General features: G+C 30.5%; 1 protein-coding gene across 3 annotated transcripts in view; it reads left to right on the plus strand.

Moving 5' to 3' along the window:
• The window catches only part of LOC118203840 (uncharacterized), a 156,065-nt gene that overhangs the window by 113,750 nt on the left and 18,079 nt on the right, over window positions 1–24,236 (plus strand). For all 3 annotated transcript variants that reach the window (XM_035376128.2, XM_035376130.2, XM_035376129.2), the window contains 4 exons: window positions 2,896–3,093; window positions 7,433–7,603; window positions 8,360–8,458; window positions 11,614–11,703. In XM_035376128.2, coding sequence (XP_035232019.2) covers window positions 2,896–3,093; window positions 7,433–7,603; window positions 8,360–8,458; window positions 11,614–11,703 — 558 coding nt within the window. The remainder of the gene's footprint in view (window positions 1–2,895; window positions 3,094–7,432; window positions 7,604–8,359; window positions 8,459–11,613; window positions 11,704–24,236) is intronic.

Consider the following 24,236-nt stretch of genomic DNA (forward strand, 5'->3'; position numbering starts at 1 on the left):
GGAAATATTTGTTAAAACCCTATAATTTGTTATAATTAATTGTATTCTTTTAGTAGTTTTTCTTTTTCTACAAGGCTAAAGAGAAAGTTTGATTTTTATTTTAAAAATTTTCTTTTTCTTAGTTTAACCTTTTTTTTTTAAAGATGTATACAGTATACATGTAAACTTACTTTTTTTAAAAAAAATTCAGTTACATGTATATTACTGCAATTTTTTGAGAGAAGTGAGAATTTTAAAGTTTTGTTTATAAAAGTAACCTGGTAATGACTTACATATGTGTTACAATGTAAATAAAAAATTAAACTATATAATTTTATAAATATTAACTGCATTTAATATTAATCAGTACACATCGTTATTATTTTTAATTACAAAAAGTTTGTAATTTTTTTTTTAATTTAAAGTTAAATTTGATACTTCTTTCTTCTATTTAATATATTCAGAACAACAAATAATTTCCCCCTTTATTATGTGTAGAGAGATTATTCTTCCACCAATTATGCAAGCAAAAAATTGTTAAAATTGTGTTTTTTGAAGGATAAAAAAAAAACAACAAGCCTTTGTCTGATACATATTTTTGTTATTTATCTATTACACTAATGTATACAATTTTGTTTTATAATTTGTTTCACTTATTAACATTGTTTTATAATCCCTTGTTTTATTAATTAAATAACTGCTGATTTCTACTATATAAAAGAATTATAACTGCTAAATATTTATGTTGATTATACACAGTAATTAAAAACTGGAGGAACGAATTTCTAGGAGTAGCTGGTTACATCTAGATAACTTGGTGTGCCATAGCAATGTAGGAATGGAAGTGCAGTTCTAATGGGATGGAGGATATATTATGGGTTATTGCAGGAATAGCGATAGCTACTTGGAGAGGAGTTATGATGGAAGATATAAATATATCGTGATCGCAAATGACATTTAAAGACCTTAAGGCCATAATAAATCTTGACTTTTCCAATAAGTAAACTGTGCAGAGTTTTCTGGCTATGTGCCAGAAATCATTTCTTACCATCTAAGTTTTACACATTTAAGGGTGCCAGAGTTGAAATGTAGTTAGAAAATGTTATATAGTTGAAATGTAGCATTAGTCATTTCTTATTCTTTATGAAAAGGATAGAACAATTTATGAACATGGAAATGATGACATGCGCATTGTGTATGAAGTTCACTGCAATGGAGGGGCTTGACACAGTTGTATGCTGAACAGATGTGCACCAAATTACTGAATGTTTGCAAATTTGTACTGCAACCTGTGTGAATATGGGGCATTCTGCAAGAGCAAGCATGAACAAAGCGGCTACGAAGGATGCATACACTTGCGTTAGAAGACAAAACATTGCATTGAGTGGAAGAAGCTCCTGGTACAAGCACACGAAAAATTGCCCATGATATTACAATATCTCAGTCCAGTGCACATTACATAGGAAGTGTTTGTATTCATATCTTTTCCACTGGATCCAATGATTTTAGCCTGAGGAATATCCTTGATGTGTGGAATTCTTGCACTGGTATGTGAACAAATGCAATTAGTATCCAGCATTTTCATCCTGCATCCTTTTTACAGAGAATGCCATTTGCTATCATGAAGCAGTCTTTTGTGAGTGCAATACTCGTGTGTAGAGCCATGACAAATCACGAAGTATGTACCCATATGCTGCCCAGTGATAGCTTTCTGTGAATGTATGTGTGGGTATTATTGGTGATTACTTAATGGGGCCATATTTCTCATCATCCCTACTAGATGGTAAAAAATATCTAGTTTTTGTATAGGAGGTACTGTCACAACTACTTGATAATGTTCCCTACGTCTGTTCAGCATGCAATGGGGTACCAACATGATGAGTAGCTTTATTTTGCCCTTACTGTATGGGATTATTAGAACAATATATTTGCATTACAGTGGACTGGGCTTGGATGATAACATACCGTGGACACCATGATCACCTGATCTATCTAGCAGGATTTCTTTTTGTGGGGAATCCTGAAAGCCATCATCTATGAAATGCCCATTGACTGTAACAATGAAGTCACTGCAAGAATCTCCTTAGTAGCTGCAATCATCCAAGACAATCTGGGTATTTTTGAAAGGGTCTGACAGTTGATGCTTTGCCTTTGCGAAACCTGCATAATGGTGAATGGTTGAAACTTTGAATACTTCTTTTGAAACTGAAAGTGTATTCTAAATTATTTCTAAACAAAGACTTTTTCCACCCATTATTGGCTTATCATTCCTGCATCTTTGTTTATCCTCCAGCTCGTCAGCAGTAACAGTGAAAAGAAAATGTTGAAATTCATAGGGATCTCAAACTGACATGTAAAGACCATAAAAGTAAGTCCTGACATTTTGTAACATGGTCTAAGACCTTGGAATCTTCGACTTTTTGAAATGCACTGGGCATTTTGAAATGACACGTCTTCATGGCTACCACGAATATCTGACAGATGCCCAGCATATTTCAAAATGTCCGATATTATATCCGGTTGTCCGAATTTGGTGCCCACATTCCAAAATTTAAGGCAACTTCATTATCAGGAAAATCATGTCTTATTTTAAACTTATGGTCTTTAAATTGCAGTTTGTGATCATGATTTAGTCATATTTTCCATCGTAATATCTTTACAGGTGGCTGTTGGTGGTTTTCCTGCAACAGACTCTAATCCCCTCCTATTTTGTTAGGATTACATTTCTGATCCTACATTGCTAAGGGATTCCAAGTCATCTGGATATACCCCAGCACTCTTAGAAGTTTGTTACTCTAGTTTTGAATCCCCCTGTGTACAGCTATCTAAAATATATCAAGATATCTTAGCTTTTACTACCTTTATTTTCAGCTTATTTATATTTAATTAATGCATATTTATTATTATACTTACTAGGAACGTATGATTAAACTGCAGAGTGAAGGAAAGTGTGCAAATAAAGAGAAGGCTTTTATTGCAGCTAAACTGATTGAAATGCAGTTTGAAGAAGAAGATGCTTTGATGGCATCTCGCCAGTGCAACAGTGTATATCATGCAGTCAAATTCCTAACACAATTATGTGAACTTTGCAGTTGCAGATTTCCAATTAATCTGGTATGTCTGCATCTGATTTAGCTATTAAATTACTGCATTTGTAAAATAAAATTTGATCTCTTGATTCTTATCAATTCAAAGCAAACTTGTATTTGACCTCCATTTATAGACAGTAATTTAAATTATTTTTTTCTATATAAATGAAAGTTTTGTTATGAAAATTTATTAAATTTTGATTATAATTTTTTTAATATATATTTTAAAACATGTTGTATACATTATATTGAAGAGCATTATATGATTTTTTTTTATTTGTTTTTGACAGAATTTAGTCAGAAGTGTAAGATTAACAATTAATCTCTCATTAATTTAAAAAAAAATATTTCCGTTTAGTGCCAGTAAAGCAGCATATTTGTATGATCACATTTACTTTGAATTTCCATTTCTGTAAGTTATTGTAAAAAAAAAAAAAAAAAAGAAAGAAAGAAAGAAAAAAGGTTACAAATTCATATTTACAGTAGGTGAAAGAATTAAAATCTGTAAAAAGGAAATTTTTTCCCCCAGATTTTCCTAAGAAATTTAGGAAATTAATAATCAGATTTAAAAAGAAATTACAATAATCAGATTAATGAGGTTTAAAAAGAAATTACAATAATCAGATTAATGAGGTTTAAAAAGAAATTACAATAATCAGATTAATGAGGTTTAAAAAGAAATTAATTAATCAGATTTAAAAAGAAATTAATTAATCAGATTTAAAAAGAAATTACAAAATAAAAACTACTTATTTAGGCAACTAATCATTCAAAATTGTTTGAAATGTGTTTTTTATTAATTAAGCAGCTGACTTCATAAATTTATATGTTACTAATATCTTTGCAACTTTTGCTTCGAAGTTTTATATGTAATTAATAAAACACAATGAATATTTTAGTTAGATGCTGATTGTAGATGTAGGGTTTGCATGTATTTCTTCTCAAATTAGCATCATATCATAAATGGAGGCATTCGCAAGCTAGATGTTGAAGAGAATGCCAAGTTAGTGAGTGCCATTTTCAGCCTCACACAGCTGGGCTTTTACATAGTTGTTGCAAAGCATTCTTCCAGGACTCTTACGAGTATTAGAATATTTGGAGTTAACTGCTGTATTAAAATATTCTCCTTTAACTGCTGAATGTTTTTTTATCTATTCATAAATACTCTCTATTTAGATAATTCCATGGGAAGTAATCGAGGGCTATTAAATGCAATGGACAAGGTATGAGCTGAAGATGTAATTGCATGAAATGACACCTTTGTCAAAGCACATGATTTGCATAGTGATTTGGGTAGTAGTAAGTTCAGCCAGTTTGCACAGGCTCAGTAGAATTAGTTCTTGAAATAATTTTAATTCAGTGATTCTGATGTTAAGGTGTTGGATTATAATATTTGTTTAGGCAATTTATTGCTATTTATTAATTAATTTTATCACTTATTTAGACAGAAAAAAAGTTCTTAAACATTTTGAATTCCTTAACTGCTCTTGGGGAATGTCTGCAGTAGCTCTACCTGTCATTTGTATTCCAAAAACTAGTATTAAATAAGAGTGAGGAACATGGCTTGATCCATTAAAGTAACAATATACATAACTTCACCTTCAAACCATAACACATTGAAACTTTCTCTAAGTTATAGCTCTCCCTAATAGACTTCTTTTTTTGTTCTGGGTATACTTTGTTCTGCTTTATTTATTTATTTATTTATTTATTTTTTTTTTTTTGCTTATTTGCAGGCAGGCTACTTTAATAAGGTAAAAATGATAACATTTCATTATTTAATGCCTAGATGTCTTTCACTTATTCTGCACGTGTGGGATGCATTACTAAGATATCTGTCATAATTGCTTGAAATATTTTTGATTTTCTCTAAACCTTATTGAGAAAGTATTTTCAAAGTATTCAGATTTTCATGCAACACGCTTATTTTTAATTCTGTGAAGATAAAAAGTAGGATAAATTCATAATTCTAAAAAATAATTAAAATAAACATTTAAACTTGGGAATTTAACTTTGAATAAAAACTAATTTTTTGCAGGCCTGTCTAGCAATGCATCTATTTTAAGTTCATCAGATTATGTAATTTTTCAATAGAAAGTTTTGTGAAAATGGGTTCAGCACTAAATATAGGAGGGTTTTATAAATATAAAAATTTAACTTTTGACATAGTCTTCTTGATGCAAATTCTATAACCAATAAAATACTCAGCATGCTTTATTAATCAGATGAAAAGTTTCCATACTTTTATCAGAATTTGCTGTAGTAATGAATAATTTCAGGAATCCAGCTGCTTAGTTAATAATGATCACTATTTTAATCAATTTTGAATGAATAACCACCAAAATGACTGCCTTTTGTTATGTAATTTTGTCTACAAGCATTACTTAGGAAGACTGAGGATGTCAATTTACTTTTCGTCGGTTTTAATTTTTTTGTTTGCTGTAGACTGATATTTTAGAAATTTTTAACAGGATTTTTGTCAGGTTTTAACCTAACAAAGTATGTTCTTTAACTGATAATAATTAAATATGTTTTAACGAACTGCAATTTTTAAATTTTTTTAAAATTAAAACAGAAACTACATTTTTAGTACTCTGCATAAAGCTTGACTTTTAATGCAAATATCTCTTGCAAAAAGGGATCAGAGGACATTTGATCCCTTCAGATATTTATGTTATGGATATTTCAGACTAGTCAAAAATTTTAAAAAGGGTACACTTATAGAAATATCTAATGTTCTGTAAATAGTATTTTAAATGTATATATTAATTTTTGGTTCTTTGTTGGAATTAGCAGATGGATTGTAGATCTGCATAAAAATTATGAACACAAATTTAGTGATAAAACTGTAATTAAAATTATGAAAATAATTTTTTTTTAAAATTAGTAGCATATGATTAGATTACTTTGTACAATCTTTCTCATTAACTATACTTGTATCAATTTTTAAGAAAAATGAATTGATTAAAAGTAATACTTTCCTCTTTAAAAATTAATTTCCTGTTCAGAAAACCCATTTTTCTCCCTTCTACTCATTTAATAAATAGTTTTTCCTCTTTTATTGAAATTTTAGCAAAATTATTCACCTTCAAGCAAGAGTCATGAGTAGTCTATTTCCATTTCTTCAAACTCTTGAAGTTGATCAGAATAAAATTCCTTTTCTCACATGTTGTGCAAATTCTAAACATTATTTTCATTATGAGATGAACTAGCTTTAAATTTAAAATTCTTGTCTTTTAAATTTGGTCAGCTATTTTTTTTTCCTTTGTTAACACAAATCATGTGTGTTTGGCTTCCAAAGTTAACATCGATATTTGAAGAACAAAATTATAACAATCTGTGTACTTAATGCAGAAATTCTGACAAAATATCACATCTTTTTAGAGTTTATCAGATAGTTTATTTTATTTTCATTTTTATGGAACTGAGTCTATACTATTGCATAAGTTACAGTTCATGTAAAATTTAGTTGTAGTATATTATGAAATGAAAGTAATCATATATGACACACCATATTAATACAAGTACTTGATTTCTAGGAATATATGTCTTAGTTGTGTGGTATCAAATATCCACATTGTTTTAAATAAAAATTCCTGTTGGATAGTAAATACTCAAAACTATGGAAATAATATTAGACAAGAAAACTTTTATTATAAAATTGTGAAAAGTTAACTACCTTAAGTTATAAATTATAGAAAATGATACATTCAGTATATTTACATTGAAGAAAGCTGAATTTGCTGTATTCAAAAAGTCACTTCTCATCCTAAAACAAAAACTTCTGTAAATTATTATTTGTTGTCAGTTTTTATGCAAAGATATAACTTTAAAAGGTGAAGATATAAACATGTTACCAGATTTTAAAACTTTATTAATTGATTTTGGTATACATTTTAGTAAGGAATCAAACATTCTTGGTAATCAAATATCCCTAATCTCTTTTAGTAATAGGGATCAAAAAGTGACTTGAATTGGTGAATTTGTTCTTTAGTATATCTGTGAATTTGTAAACATTCTGTATTTATCTTATCAGTTTACCAGTTGTGTTTTCTGGCATTCAAAGATCACATTAAAAAGTTATGTTTTATATTTTCAAAAACACTTTCATCTTCATACTTAAAAGTTTCCATAAAATTTTGAATTTTTTTCTTTTATATATTTTTGTGCTGCTGTCTATATATTGATTTCAAAATCATTCACTGTGATAGCTCCAATAATGGAAATATAAAAAGTCATTCCTTCATTTGTATGTTGCTTAGCAGAGATGATAGTATTTATACAGTTTTGCTCAAAATTATAGTTATATTATGAATTGATTATGATTATTACTGTTTTACTAATATGAAAATATGATTTTACAGATGGCTTCAATGTTCCATTGTACACATCGAGCATGCAAGGAGTGCTTGAAAGCTCACTTTACCTCTTTAATCTATGATCGTAGTATATTCACACTTCTGTGCCCTGTTTGTTTTAAGCCAGATATTACAGATCAAAACATACAAGAATACTTCAATCACCTGGAAATGATGGTAAGTGAAGGTAATTTTAATTTAAAAGCAGAATCTACAAATATTTTGAAAATTCTTGAAAATGAGTAAATTCTTGAAATTATACGAATAGTCTGCATTAGTAGTATAAAGTCTGTAATAATTTTAAGTTATGCTAATTAGAATTATTAATTATTAAGATATATGATAAGGTATAAGATAGCTGACACATTTTACATATAATTAGGGTGAGAAGAATAAAAGAAGATATAATTAAAATAAAGTAAACCAACAGAACCTTTAAAAGCTTTCTGAGCTTTTTTTAAAGCTTTCAGACTTACTATTAATTTTTGTTTTGTTTTATTGTTTTTTATTTCATACTTTTATATTATGCAGTGCCTTAAAAATTAGGTCAGTGGTGTTAAGTTGATGAGACCATTGAACACTTAATTCATTCTAAGTTCAGTTCTTCACAAATGGACTGAATGCTTCGAGTTTCCTTAAATTGTCTTCAACAAAGGATCTTTTCTTCCATACATAATTTGATATTCTGTTACTTCTTCTGCTACCACAAAATAAGTAAACAAATGACAAATACTTGGCAAATGCAAAGATGCTATTTTAAATAATTAACTTTTGATTTCAAACCTTGTTTTCTAATATAATTGCAATATTAAATTTTATATGCATTGTTTCTATGCATTTTAGTTGCCATCCAATATTAATTTAGATTTATCTGTAGTTTTAGAGTACCTTATCTATAATTTCAATTTCTTTCTTTTTCTTTTACTTGAATAGTTGAGAAATATACTGGACAGCAAAGTTTATGACTTGTTTCAAAGAAAACTTCGAGATGAAGTTTTAACAAAAGATCCAAATTTTCACTGGTGTTCTCAAGTAAGTTTCAGAATTAAATTTTAAAGTAAGGACACTCTTGGTTATTTAAAGATATCACAAATAATGTAAATATGATATATTATGATATTTTAGTGGTAATAATGTTAATCAACCACTTTCTTTACATTGTTACATTACTTAATTATTATGTCATTCATCTTATATTAAGATATCATCAGTTCTAACAAAACTGCTTAATTTCAGGTGTGGAGGGAGGGGAAGACTTTGATTTGAAATGTATAAAATAATATAAATAGAAGGCTAAAAAACAAATAAAAAATAGTTTTTATAAGTTCATTTGTTAATTTTTTTAGTTCATTTTATTGGTAGTTCATTTGTGCATGTGTTGAATGCCATGGTGTAACTAGCTTAAGAATTGAAGTTTAGAAAAATGATTAAGAGTTTTATACACATTTATTTAAGTATTTATTTTTTCTCTCATTTTATAGTGTAAAAGGTATTTTGAAAGTAATTTTGTTGGTGAATATACATTTTTTTAATGTAAAACTCTTTGATTAATTTTTACAATGAGTTCTTAAAATCTTTCTGCAGTGTTCCCTCATCTACTGATATTATTATTTTCCCTTTAGTAACATTTAAATATATAATATTTTTATAGCCAGTAAATCTTGATTAACCCTCTGAGTCACATGATTGCCTCTACTCGACCATGACATTTTTGTCACTTTGTATGTATTAGATTATAATTCAAAATATTTTGCTTTCTTTCTTAAATAATGTATACATTATCTTAATGAACAGAAGTTTATGAAAACCAAGACAAAAATAAATAATTACAAAAATTTAGCTAATAAAATGTGTTTAAATGTAGGATTTCATGAGCAGATCCAAAAAGTTATGCCACCCAGAGGGTAAATAATTCTGAAGTTATCAGTGTATTTTAATTAGCTATCTATGTACAAACATAAATTTAATTTAAAAATTAAAAAGGAAAAGTCTAAGCAAAACTCAGAAAGACTTGACTTATAATCTGCAAAAATTTGCTTGTTTCCAAGATATTCAATTTATTGGAATTCTGCTGTATATGCACTGTGTCCACAAAAGTCCTTACCCGGATTTTATTTTCACAACCATATACTTTCAATTACAAAAATATTTTAAATGATTCATGATCTGGCATTTTTTAGTTTAAAAAAAGAACAATTTTGTAAAATTACAAAACATTTTATATGGTCTTCTCATCTTTGTGCATATGTAGGAAAATTTAATCCTTATTATAAAAAGTAAAAAATAAAAAATATCATTCCCATGAGACAAAAATTGAATGAAGTACTTCATTTTAGGTTTACCTCACATTCAGGAGCTGCATTTAAGCTGAAGACGGTATTGAGAGATTGGCATTTCTTAATGTTTTTCATAAATTCAAAATTTTAAATATTTCTTGTTTAATGAATTTTTTATATGATTATTAGATTATGATTCTTGTGCATCGGTGGTTTTGAGATTCAGTGGTAATCCAAGTTTGTCAAAAGTCTGGTGGTTCAGCAAAACATATCACATCTCATATCAATAAATCAAATTCAATAATCACCAATCAATAAAATATAAATTGATTTAATTAAATATAATAATATCTCAATCTCGGAAATCGCACATCATCCATCGAGTAACTTCCATCGAATCTCAGCACACTCAATGGCGCTCTTAGCACCCTCTAGCGTTAGGCGGGTCTTACCAATTCTAAAGTAGTAAAGTTCTATGAAAATATTAGCATATTTTTGGCTTTTGAAAATTTAAGAATTACTAGAGAGAAAACACTTTTAGCTTATAACAAAATAGAATATCATTTTATGATATTTTAAAGAAAAAGAAAAAAAAAAAAAAAAGAAAGAAAGAAATCTTAATTTATTTATTAACTGGCCTTTCAAGGCTAGGTGAAAATGACGTAAAAAATTGCACACTTTGAAATTAAATATCTTGGTCAGTTTTCGTCATATGTGAGTGAAACTCTTTGTACATTTTTTTTAATAATGAGTATAAAATTTTCCATATTATAAATATAGGTATTGGTTCTAACCTTAAATTTTTTTTAAATTTAAAAATGAGAAAACATAAATATTTGCTTCATTAAAAACATTTTTGTAATTTGAAGTACATGTATACTGTGAATGGTTGCAAAAATAAAGGCTCGGTAAGGACTTTTGCGGACATGTTGTATATATATATATTAAATGAGATTTTTTGTGACATTTAAGTTGGCTGAAAGACTATTAATCAGTTGAAGGTGTAAAACCAGCATTTTGTTTATTTATTTTTAATGTTTAACATTTATTTAATAGTCTGATAAGAAATTTAGTTGTTATGCTTTGAGAATCATTTTTAAGTTCAAAATTTTTATTTTCTTGTTGTTATGTGCATTAAATACCAAAATATCAGTTTTCAAAGTTTTGTATGAAATCTAGATTTTAATCTCAGAATAGCAGAAGTTTAATATTTTTATAAAAATAGGTAAAAATAAGTCTTAAAACACTTATTTTGTTTTATTTGCCTTTAACACATTTATAGAAAAACAAGAAATCTTTTGTAAAATATCGGAATGTTTCTGAGTTCTTAGTAGTATAAAAAATATGCCTGATGTTATATAGGTCATTAAGAATGTTAATGTAACCCTTAATTAATTTCAGAGAATAGATGCTAAAAACTTAAAACCTTTTTTTTTTTTTTGAGAATGTTGAAAACTGCTATGTTAAATTGTCAACTGTTATTTTTCTCTCTTCATCATACATGAAAAATTGTCTATCATAAAAATACTGCAACTTCTACTCGCTTATCTCCTTATTCTAGGACATTCTGATAATTTTCAATGAAGGAAAAGGATCTAATAATATTTAGTGACTAACATACTATTTAAACTTTATAAAAAATAATACCTTTAATACCAATTTATAAATTAATTAGAAAAATTCTGTGATTTAAGTTCTCAGTATTTTTTTTTTCCAAATTAGAAAATTTTAAAATAATGATTTAGTTTTCCTTTATGCAGTTTTTTTAGAACTGTGATTCAACATAGTTTCAATAAAGTAGTATATATTTCAATAAAGTAGTTTTCAAATAAAGTAGTATATTTATGCTTGAGCAAGTGTTTATTTATTAAATATTTAACTTTTCATTTCCCCCTTTAAAAAAAATTTTAGTGTTCATCTGGATTCATTGCAAGCCCACGGCTGAAGAAATTATACTGCCCTGATTGTTCAGCAGTTACATGTGCTTCCTGTCATCAGACTGTAAGCAATTTAAATTTAAAGCATATAATCATATCTCAAGTAATTGTGAATTTTAGTTTTATGAAGTCATGATAATCCTACCCTTCTGAAAGAAGAGAAACATTTTTATTGTTCTTTAAAATTTATTTGCAAGTTCTTATAAAATCAATTTTATTATAATTTTTTTCTTCATACAAAAACCAACACATTTAATTGTATTTGTCAACTTTTTAATATCTGGTTGTAACGAAAGTTTTCTGCCGAAAAACGTTTTTAATAAAGTTAGAAAAAAACATGAAAGCAGTATCTTTAGTGCAAGTATTAATAATCACCCAAATCTATGATTTCTTGCCAACATTTTGGTAGTTTCTCAAAGTCTTCAGCCCAGAAACTTGGTGGCCGCAAATCCAAAAACAGATCAACCTCATTTCGGACATCCTGTGAAGAATGGAAGATAATACCTAGGGTTCGTATGGTCCTTAAGAGTGCTTAAAAGTCCTTAAGTTTTTTTAATCGATTTTTGGTCCTTAAAAGTCCTTAATTTTGACCAAAATAGGCAGAAGGTCCTTAAATTTAATCATATGAAATTTGTGTTTGTTTTTATGACTGTCATTTTGAGTGTGAATTAGCATTTTGGAGGAATGTTTTTGGCGATTCACTGACAAATATGGTTATCTTTTGAATGGGTAAATGTGTTATGAGCAAGAAGTGAGACATATGTTTTTTCAAAATTTTTCATTTTTTCTACTAAAGAGCTCTAAAACAACTTTTCGCTTTTGGGGATGTAAATTCTTTTATTTTCTTTTATTAAACGGTTCTAAATTTGGCGACTTATCAATATTTTGACGATTTTAAGATCAGTTTTTATAGAAATTTTTTAATTCCAAGGTCTGGGAATTTTTCAACGACTTTTTTAGAACATTTATAACATTCATAAATTTCATTAAAATAATGGTAATATATTGTAATTACATTTAAGAAATAACATTAAAATAAAGCATTTTTATTTTTTGATGTCGTATTATAAAGTTCCATTTTGAGCACTTGTACAATATTTTGAATCTGAAAAATAAGCAAGGTATAATGCTACAAAGCACAATTTACAAAACAGTTCTTAGCAAAAGCAAACTAGCTATGTAATTAATTAAAAATGTCGTTTTAATTTTTTCATGGCAAAAGTTTTCGTGTGTAATTGTCTCAGAATATTCAGAATATGCGACAGTTATCTCTATAAAATTAATTTTACACTTTTTCCATCCGATTTTCTTTTTCAAAATATTTCTGGCCTTTTTGCTGTTACCGAATTTGTAGGGGTAATTTTTCTTTAGGATTTTAGACATTGCAGCTTGGAAAGTTTAGAGAGATTTGAAGGCAAGATTTATAGATCTAGAAGATTCCAGAAAAATTGACAAAATGGAAAATGTGTCCATGTTATTAACATGTAATTTCTTACTTTTTGGAGAACGTCTGGAAGAGTAATGAAAACATAATAGTTGAATGTTTTACTTTTGATATTACAATTTTTTTTCTTAACATATATATCTTCCCTTTATTTTCTCTGCTTTTCACTAGACACAAGCATGGAAAATATACAAAATGCTTCTAATTTTATCATATGGACAGGCAAATTATAGAAAGGAATTTTTGTATTAATAAAGCAATTAAAAACTGTCAATTTAAAAGATTCTTCTAATATGTCTTAATGCATCATATACAGTGCCGGTGCCAAGTATTTTCCCACCTGATGCAATCTCTGAGGATCCTAAATTCTACTTCCAATGCGTGCTCTAAATTTTAATATTTTTCCCATTTCTAGATTTTGTTGCTTGGCGTGTCACTAAATTCTAAAAATTTGCCACACGAGCTCTGTAACCAGACCTTACCATATATATTTCATATTTCCTCTGAATTTTCATATTACTAGAGAAATAAAATTAGCAGCTTTTCTTTTATACATTCTAAATGCATTTAATTTCTTTAGAATAACAGAAATCTTTAATTAAATCCAAAAATTCTAAAATGAAAAGGAAACATGGAAGAAAGAAATTGAATGCATAAAGAGAAAGAAAATTATTCTTCAAAGATATGTACAGTTATTATTATGTAAATTATCTAGTTGTTTACAATTTCAGCATTTACTATAATTTCCCATTTCTATTTTCTTACCAGAATATAAATCACTTAGACAGTTTTTAAACTGAGGTTTTTTGGAGTGTAAGACAAGAGTGCGTTTCTGACCTTCACTTGTTCCTTGCATAGGTTCCTGCCAGCTCTTATAATTTTTAATTATTCGTCTTTGCATAACTGCTGCCGGCATTTGAATTTGTTATGATGATAGAGTCACTGAGACAGCTTCAGTTTAAATTAAGTTGTATAGTCTTTGATCACTAGTCCATATTTTTAGTTTGAATTTGACTCTTGTTTAATTACATCACTACGAGCTGTAATTGAGCATGCATAAGAACATGCCTTTATGTTCTAACTTCTTTTTAAATAAGAAGCTTATTTAAACCTGTCTGACTTTGTAGTTACTTTCAGACATAGCGACAATTTGCTTCACATCTGTTGGGGAGAGGGGTTTTGGACTATTTAACTTTTACCAGTTCAAGTAAAACCTTCATAGGTGCATTGTGGAGAGGTTGACAGGTTAGGAGATAAAACATGCAGAAACTAGTGAGAACATTGTTTTGTATACTGAGACAAATTTCTAATTGTTAGAAAAAATGCTTAAAGAGAAGGAAATCTATATAAATTAGCCAAAATGTCTGGGAAGGCTTTAAATTAAAAAGATGCATATTTTGTTGAGTGTTGTTGTTATGAAACATAAATGGGTTGTATCTTTTAATGTGTAATTATCTAATATCGTTTAAGAATCAATGTTAGAGATTACATGCATTTTAAATTGTGAAATCTTATTAGATTGTGATTTTAATAGGGCTTTTTTTAACAAATATTGTTAAAAAAGAAGTAAGATTTAATAGTGACCATATAAATCCATAATGAGTAAGGTTATCTAATACCTAATTTATTTGTTTATAACTAACTGCTTATGCTTAAAAATTATCTCTGCATATTAAAGCGAGTTATTGCCTTTCATTTGACCCTTACCGTGGTCACAAGATAAAACACAGAAATGTAAAAATTCGTGTAAAACTTATTCTTCGCATCTAGTGAGACTTACAACAATGCAAAACAACTTATCACCTCTGGTGCTTTAGTGGATTATTAGAAACTTAAAGTAGCTGAGTTACGACCTCTGGAACTCTAAACGAAGCTACGACACTAGCTCGTCAGACAGAGCCCAGCTAACTTTCAAAACTTAACAGCCGTGCTTATATCAGACATTTCAGGTTTGTTCTAATCAGCAGGTCTCTCTGTAGGGAAAAACAGGAGCGGTGACAACAGCCAGTCTTTTTTTTTTTTTTTTTTTTTTTTTTTGTATCATGCTAAATGCGATTTTACATCTCATTTTAACCTATGACTTTTGATATAAAATTTACCTGCTGTTTACTAAACCTCTAGACTAAGTACATGGCAAAATAAGACATAAAAGGAAAAAAAAAACAATACAGTACAATGTCTGTAATCCGTCCGGATTACAGACATTGTACTGTATCCGGTATCCGGAATGATCTGACCTCAAAGCATTTTCCGGAAACCGGAATGATTCCGGACCTCAAAGCCATGAACTTTTTTTTTGTATGCTTTATGCATGTGCGTTTAATGCTATGCATGCGCGTTTAATGTTTATGCATGCATGTTTAGTACAGAAAATGAAGCAAATTAAACAACTTACATTGAAAGAAATGTTTAATAAAGTAAACAAATAAATATTAAGCTTTTTTTTTTTTTTTTTTTTTTTTTTTGTAAATTTTGATACCCTTTAAATCATAATTGCTCTTTATTTCATAAATTACGGTTTCATATTTTTAATTGTATAATTTCTGCATGCCATCTTACCAGATTTAAATTGAATATCTATAATCTGGAAAAACCCTTAATCCAGAATCGGCGAAGTCCCGATGAGTCTGGATTACGGACTTTGTATGTATAAAGCTAACTGTTAGTAAAATGTAAATAAAAAATGTCCCTAATCTTCTTTCAAACTATGTCCAACTATTATACATGTAAAATACTTAATGCTATTTAATAAACTTTATAAAGTGGATTTTATTCTCAAATTTGTTTTATAGTTATGTTTATTAAATTATATTTAATAAGAATGCATCCTACTTACGGATATATTTTATTCTTAGAGGGTTATTACAAAAATGGAGTTCAGACATAAGTTGATTGAATTTTAATTGAATTTATTCAGCTCCCATTTGCTGATAGGTTCTTAATTTTTTTTCATTAATGGTCATTAAAAGTACTTAATTTCCATCTGCAGAAATGTGTATGAACCCTGGCACCAGTAAGATGTAGCTGCAGGTGTGAAAAAAAAGTAGAAATCCAAAGGAGCGATGTTGGGCATATATGGTATGGTGGGTGTAGCACCATATAGGCCAAAATAAAATTCGAGCCTATACAAAGTTGAGCCGGTGAATGCAGACACATGTGAGAGTCTTGCATTAACTTTATGGAACATTACCTTTTTGCGCCAGAACTCAGTTCAACACTTTTCCTTGATACCAGCATCAACATGGACTAGCATCTTACTGTACACCTTACTGTCGAGGGTTTTACCTTTTTTCAGATATTCTTTGTGGATAATACCATGGCAAATTCCATTAGATACAAAGCATAATCTTTTTGTTAGTCATATTGCACTTTGAAATGCTGTTGATGAGATCACTGGGCGCAGACCCAAACCCCCTTTTTGACCTGTGTTTGTTGATGTAAATCCACTTTTCCCCCACAAGTGATGGTCTGGTCCAGAATTTTGTCCTTCCATTGATATTAGAGCAGAATAGTGCAGGATGAAACTCATCTGTCCTTATCTGGTTGAGTCAGCTCATGTGGCACCCAGCAATTGAACTTGTGCATCAAGTTTATGTGATGCATGGGCCAACTAATGGACATGGTACTGACGTCTAATTTCTTAGCAAGCTCCTGAGTGGTTACATACTGATCTTCCACAAGTTCTCACAGGTGGGCCTCATTGACATCAGTATGTCACCCAGAGCGCTCTCCTTCTTGAATATCCTTGTTTTGAATTTTCGATACCAAACTTTCACGGTGTCATATGATACAACATTAGTACCTAAAGCTGTGCACATTCTGTAGCTGACTTTTTGTCACAAAACTGGAAATAAATGGTGGTTCTAATCTGGTTGCATGATAGTTCCATTTCAGATACCTTGTACTTAATGATAACGATATTTTTTTAGAAATTTCACAATAGAGCATTGTAAAGCAAGTCTCGTTCTTTCAAATGCCAAAAATCATTTGACAAAATATGATTAAACAGGGTTCGTAGCGGTCCTTATAGGTGCTTACTTTTTCTTTAAAGCTCTTATTTTTTTGTTTGTAGTGCTTATTTTTTGCTTTTTCTTTTAATAAACATGCATTTTTTCCCAGTTCCAAAGCCGAAACTAAATAGAACTGCAGACAAATTTGAAACGATCTCGACGTGGACCGCACAAGTCAAGAGGCAAACAAAAATTGCAACATAAATCCTGTGCACTACACTCTTCTTCTGAGTCGTATATTTTATACCAAAAGGGCCACAAATGTCAACATCAGTGTGGTTAAAGGGAAAGGATAGATTTAGTCTCTCTAATGGTAAATTTCCCATCCTTTGATCCAGCGATACTGGTTTTACCTTGGCACACATTACACATTCTCTTACTATCTTTCTAGCAAGATTACGTCCACTTATCGGCCAAAAGTTTTGTCTAATGCTATGCACGAGTGCTTGTGCTCCAGTATGGAATATGATATTGTAACATAATTAAATAAGTCAGTTATGATTTTTTGGCATGACAGCAGGGTGCTTTGTATTAAAAGGCAAGTTAGCTTCCTGTAGTCTACCAGCTACTCTAATAACTTAAGATTCATCTAAGAAGGGACATAAAATTTTTAACTGACTATTTTTACTTACTTCCCTTTCCTTGAATTTTTCAGGAAAGCTTTGATGTTGGACTAAGGAAAGTAATTTATTTTCGCTTAGCGAAACCTCACCTACTGTCAGATGACCTACTTTATGGTGTTTTTCCTTGGATATACAATTTCTTATAAATCTTAAAACATAAGCAAAAACATTAATTAATTTAGCATAACAGTTAGTAATACTAAAAACATAATCCAAAAGAGAATTGTTAATAGTTACTGTCAAATTTACATTAGAAATAAATTTCAGTTCTCACACATAGTTCTCATTTGAATATTCCAAGTTGTTATTAACAGTATTATAATTTATTATAATTAATGACCTGTTGTTGCAGAAAATTTGGTCCTTGAAACCATAAAGAGTTCTCAACAATAATTTCCGGGCTCAGACCACGAGAAATTAGGTCAGCAGAATTGTGTGCAGTTCTGACATGTTGCCAGCAGAAATCCTTAGTTAGCTCTTGGGTACAAGCTACTCTATTTGATACAAACACTTTTAGAAGATGAGGAGATGTAGCAATCCAGGCTAACACAATTGTTGAATCTGTGTACAGAATAACTTTGTGAAAATATAAACTCAAAGATGTTATTACCTTATACGCAAGTTTGGAAAGGAGCTCTGCTGCACACAACTCCAGATGAGGAATGGTTATTACTTTGATAGGTGATACTCGAGATTTGCTGCGAAGTAAAGTCACTTTAACTTCGCCAATTTCAGAGACACAATGCAAGTAAATTACTCCACCATATCCAAACTTTGAAGCATCAGCAAAACAGTGGAGCTCAATTTCTTTAGTTGATTCTTTCAGAATGTAACGAGGGACTTTGATTTGTCTAAACTCTGGTAGGGCCTTTTGAAATGTCTCTCACTCTTGTCGCTCTTTGAAAGGAAGTGGATCATCCCACTCTAGATGTAAAAGCCACAGCCTTTGCAGGAATATTTTAGCGTGCATGATTACAGGCCCTAAGAAACCTAAAGGATCAAACAGTTTAGCAATATCTCTCAAAACCATGAGTTTTATACAGATTTTTGATGAACTAGACACAGTAAAACTGAAAGAGTCTTCTTCTGGATTCCATCTTAAACCTAGAGGCTTTATGGTGCTTTGTGAAGATTCTTCAAAGTGATACTCTTGTTTTTCGAATGAAACTTGTTCTAAAAGAATTTTTTCATTTGAGCACCACTTGTGCAATTCCATTTTCGCAGATTGTAGCATGGCTATTAACTGCCGCTGCAATTCTACAGCAGAGGTGACATTTTCTGTACCAGACAAAATGTCATCGACATAAAAAATCGTTGAGTATCGTTTCAGAAGCCAATGGATACTTATCCTTTTCATCTATGGCTAACTGCTTCAACACTCTTGTTGCTAAAAAAAGCGCTGATTTTGTTCCATATGTTACGGTAAGTAATTGATAAAGTTAAGATGCATCATTCAACGTATTTTTCCAAAGGATGCATTGAAGTTTGCGTTGCTCATCTATACGAATCTGCCGATACGTTTTACATATATCAACAGTGAAAGCCACCTTGTGTTTTCTAAATTGTAGGAAGTTAGAAAACAGGTCATCTTGAACCACACCTTCATTCAACAAACAGTCGTTTAATGAAAAATCAGACGATGAAGGAGCTGATGCGTTGAAAACCAATCGTAATTTAGTCGTACTGCTCTCTGCTCTATAAACACCATGATGAGGCATTATGTATTTAGGAGTTTACGACACGCTCTGCATTTTTTACATATGCCCTAATGCTTCATATTCATTCATGAACTCACAGTACATCCTAGACACTTCAGGGGTTTTGTCTAGTATCTTCTACAAATTATTTAACTGTTGGGTGGTCAGTTGCAAAGAATCACCTAAATGAACATCTTGCCTTAATGGTAGAGTCACTACATATCTACCCTCGATATCCCTCTGATGGGTTTTCACATAATGACATTTTACTCCTCACATTTTACTTCTTCTTTATTTTTTATTTTGAGAGACTCCATAACAGCCTCAATTTCCCAAAAGAACTTGATTAGTGAATTAAGTCTTCTTCGACTTTCAACCAACTTCGACTAGCTTCTTCCAAATCAGGAGAATATTGGTACAACACTCTTTTGTTCATTATATATTCTCTTCGAATCCAAGTTGTACAGTCTACTTCTTTCTTTGAACTCCCAAAAGCTTCAATGATCTTTCAAAGGTAATCATCTTGCAGCTGTGATTGGCATAATTTTGCAGGACTAGTAGTAGTGATTTCAATGGAAACAGACAAGATTTGACTAAGGTTCTGTACTTGAGTGTTCACAAACAGGATAAGATTGCAAAATCACAAAATTATATTATTGCTGATCGCAATAATATAATTTCGTTTTGCGATTTGCAAAGATTGAATATTATTGCAATCAGGAATAATATTCAGTCATCCAGGGATGTAATTGATAGTCAGAACGTAGGATTGGATTTGTAAGACCCATCTTCCGAGCCTACCAGTTGGTGATTTCAAAGACATCAGCCACTTCCATAATTGGTGGTTAGAGGTGATTGTGATAGACTGTCAACATATTCTCGGAATTTGTTAAGTGTCCATACAACTGGTAGGGCTTCTTTTTCTAGGTTGGAGTAGTTTTATTCTTAGGAGAGAAAGCAGCTGCCATATTCTATAGGATGCTCTTTATTTTTCTCCCCCTGGAGCAACACTGTTGCAATGGCTATCCTGCTAGCATCTGTCCAAATGACAAAAGATTTGTTTCCATCAGCTTACTTAAGAATTGTAAGTAATTTTAATTTCAGATCTTGGAAAGCATTTTCTTGATGCACTTCCCACTTCCACACTGCTTTCTTCTTTGTTAAATCAGTCAGAGGTTGGGCTATTTGAAAGAAATTTGGAATATAATCACAATGCCAGGAGCAGGTTTGTACAAAAGATTGTACTTGCTTAACAGTTTCTGGAGACAGCATGTCTGCAATGGCAGCAGTCTTTCATGGATTATCAGATATACCATCCTTGGTAATGTTATGGCCTAAATATTTCACCTTTTCAAAACAGAAGCCATTCTTCTCTCGGTCAGCACTAAGCTTGAATAACGAAAAAAGGATGTTTTTGGAAGGTAGGGGACAGCATAATGATCCAAATGTGACAACACAAACACATTATTCAGTCTGGAATGGAGAGTATTTATCTGTCTAGAGAGGGGTGGCTGGAACATTTCTCAATCCGAAGGCCATTTTGGTAAATTCATATGTATCAAATGAGCAAATAAAGCAGTATTATTTTGATCTTCTTCAGCTACTTTTACCTGATGATAACATGACCTCAAGTCAATAATTGACATGTAACATATGGGCTTTTCTTCATTCAATAAATCATCTGTGCATGGCATTGGAATGGTCTGAACTTTCAGGTTGTGATAATCAGTGCATAGCTTCACTTATTCATCTGTCTTGGGGAATCAAAACCACAGGAGAGGCATAGCAGCTTTCACACTCTTCTATGATACCTTGTTTTAGAAAATGAAGTTCCTTTTTCAACAGTTCTTTCTTATTTGGGCTCATCTGATGGAAGGACTGAACTAGGTGGTCTGTTTTCTGTGTTAATATGATTTCCAATGAATGTAGTGGCTTCTTACCCTACTTTGAAGACAATCTGATATTTATTAAACAATGTATCAGTTTCAAGCCATTGGGATGTAGTTAACTTTTATTGTTCATTTACTCTTTGTTGGCAGTTGTATATGATTGTGGTTTCTTCCAGTGCATTGAGTTGATGGGGTTTTGCAAAGATATATTTTCTTTGAGGTTCGTTAGAAAAGTTCTACTTATTTTCAGCAAGATATAGCACAACTTTAGCTTTTTGAAGAAAGTCAATTCCTAGCAGAGTGGAGTTGTTTTTGGCAGCAGGCAAAATCAGGAGCAGAGTTTCAAACTCTGCCTTAAAAAAGAATGCTTTGCTTGGTGTGAAGTGCCTCTCTTTCATATACCAAATCATCAGCAAAATGAACCTTGTTGCTGCAGAATATGATAGAGTGATTCATTTGTGATTGAGTAACTAGCACCACTGTTGGCAAAGGCAGTAACTGAAACACCTCCAGTACTAATTCAGAATACAGCCATCTGTGTGGAAGGTAAACAGGATCAGATTTGTACAGTGCCAAAATTAGATGAATTTCAGGTCTGTGGGGGGTCACAGTCTGAACACATAAACTTGATAAAATCAGTCTTTCTGCACCCATAGAATGTTAAAGAAAGTCAATTTTCTTGTCCTTGCTACTCACCACAATTTGAAAAGGTTTTGCTCTTTCTCTGTACATCACTTGCTCAATTTTCTACTTTTTAGTTCAAAGGGGCTTTGTCTTCGAAGGACTTTTGTTTTGGTTTTGCGATTTTGCATTGAATCACTATAAATGTCTGTTTCACTTTTCAAACTGTTGCCACCAAATGTTAGAGTCTTGCATTATATTTGAAGAAATTAAATAATAAAAAATATGCATAAATGTGTGTATATTTCTCGCATTGCGATAAAACAATGGTGCATAGAGCCATCGAGTTTTGAATGACATAATCCTGCTGTGAATATGGGCACATGAAAGACCAAATTTGAAATTTGGAATTTGTTTTATTATTGGCTTCATATTTTGTAAAACTGTAACGAATTTTTTAGATAAAAAGCTTAATTAAAAGCGAGCAACGATTTAAAAGTGAGCAATAGAAAAACTCTACGGGGAAACCTTTTTATCTCCAGCATGAGAAACTGTGTATCGGAAATTCTATTTTAAAGTTATTTTGCGACACTGCTATTGAACTGAGTTTTATGGTTTAAGTGCAAAGAACATGATATTTAATAAATAAAGGTAACACACAAAATGTTAAAAGCCCCTTTGGACCTAATTTAAAATCTGAAACCTTTCAGATTTTATTTTTTTATTTAGTATTACTTTCTACTTTTTAGTTTGGATGGATTAGACACTTTAAAATAACATTTCCCTCTTACAGGGGGTGAATTTTATAGTTCATATTTTTAACACACACAACTTTGTAATCATCCACTTTCTGTACAGATGAATTCTTTATTTTTCCCAAATGTCAACAAAATGCTCCTTAAAACCATCAGTTGCTCTTACTGAGAATCGAAACTATAATAAATTATGATATATGAAATTAAATATAAATTAAATAAAATTAAATACAGTCAAAAGTCGTTAATCCGGACTCGTCGGGACTTCGGCGATTCCGGATTATCGATTTTTCCGGATTATAGATCATCAGTTTAAATCTCGTAAGATGGCATGCAGAAATTCTAAAATTAAAAATATGAAACCATAATTTATGAATAAAGAACAATTATGATCTAAAGGCTATCAAAATTTACAAAAAAAAAAGCTTAATATTTATTTGTTTACTTTATTAAACATTTCTTTCAATGTAAGTTGTTTAAGTTGCTTTGTTTTATGTGATAATACTTTCTCTTTAATTCTATAAACAGACATAATTTCTTGTTCAGTTACAAAGTTCCGCTGTTCAAGTCCCGTTAATTGCTGTGCCGAGAATACCGACTAACTTGTCAATCGAAATTTTTTCGTTTTCACTAACCTCTCTGTCACATTCTTCATGTCTTTATCCATTTTTTGCAGTAATTCCACTTTTTGTTTGTTGGACATCGAAACATACTTTCGTTTTGTAGATCCTTTGGAAATTCCAGCATCGGAAATTCTATTTGACATAATCGAAAGTTCAAGTTTACTTTTATAAAATTGCTCTTACAGTCTGCAAAAAATAATAAGTGGGATCCAATTCGAAGATTAAGGAACAACGCAATCATTAACATTAACTGAAATAGATAATTAGATAATTTTAGCTTACACCATCCGTTATACATTAAACGCGCAGGCGAAAACGTATTCTGCACTTGCGCACACGCATATGTGCAGTAGTCAAGGTCTTACGCGCATGCGTAAAACGCCTGTGCGCATGTGCCAACGCGGCGCATGCGCAGAAAGTTTTTAGCTTTGAGGTCCGGATTATAGATCATTCCGGATTATGGGTGTCCGAATTAACAACTTTTGACTGTATGTTTAAAAGTAACCTTCTTGTTAAAGAAAGCTGTTAGCTTTCATCTAATGCTTTTATGTAGTATCTATAAATCTGATTTCTGTAAGAAATTTATATTTGTTTTAAGAAACAGTTTATAACGAATAATTAATTTAAAAAAAATTTTAAACTCAAGCAATAATTTAAAAGAAACTTATCTTTTTAACTATAATTTAAAATAAAGTTGTCTTTTTGTTCCTTTGAAAGTTTTTAACTTTCCATTCAATATGCCTGCAGCACAACATGATAATTTTAAATCCACATTTGGTTCCCAAAATTATTTTAATTTGCAGTCCACACCTGAAAAGGGATTCAGCCAATCTCCAGCAGCCAAAACTTAAATTCGAGGGTAAGAGCTTTTTCATGCCAAACAGAAATTCTTAACAATTTTTTGGGCGCCATTTTGTAATCAGTCTTTTTTAAAC

This window comes from Stegodyphus dumicola, chromosome 2, assembly GCF_044657685.1.
Source record: "Stegodyphus dumicola isolate Sdum_Otavi_A_Nest chromosome 2, ASM4465768v1".
Lineage (NCBI taxonomy): Eukaryota > Metazoa > Arthropoda > Arachnida > Araneae > Eresidae > Stegodyphus > Stegodyphus dumicola.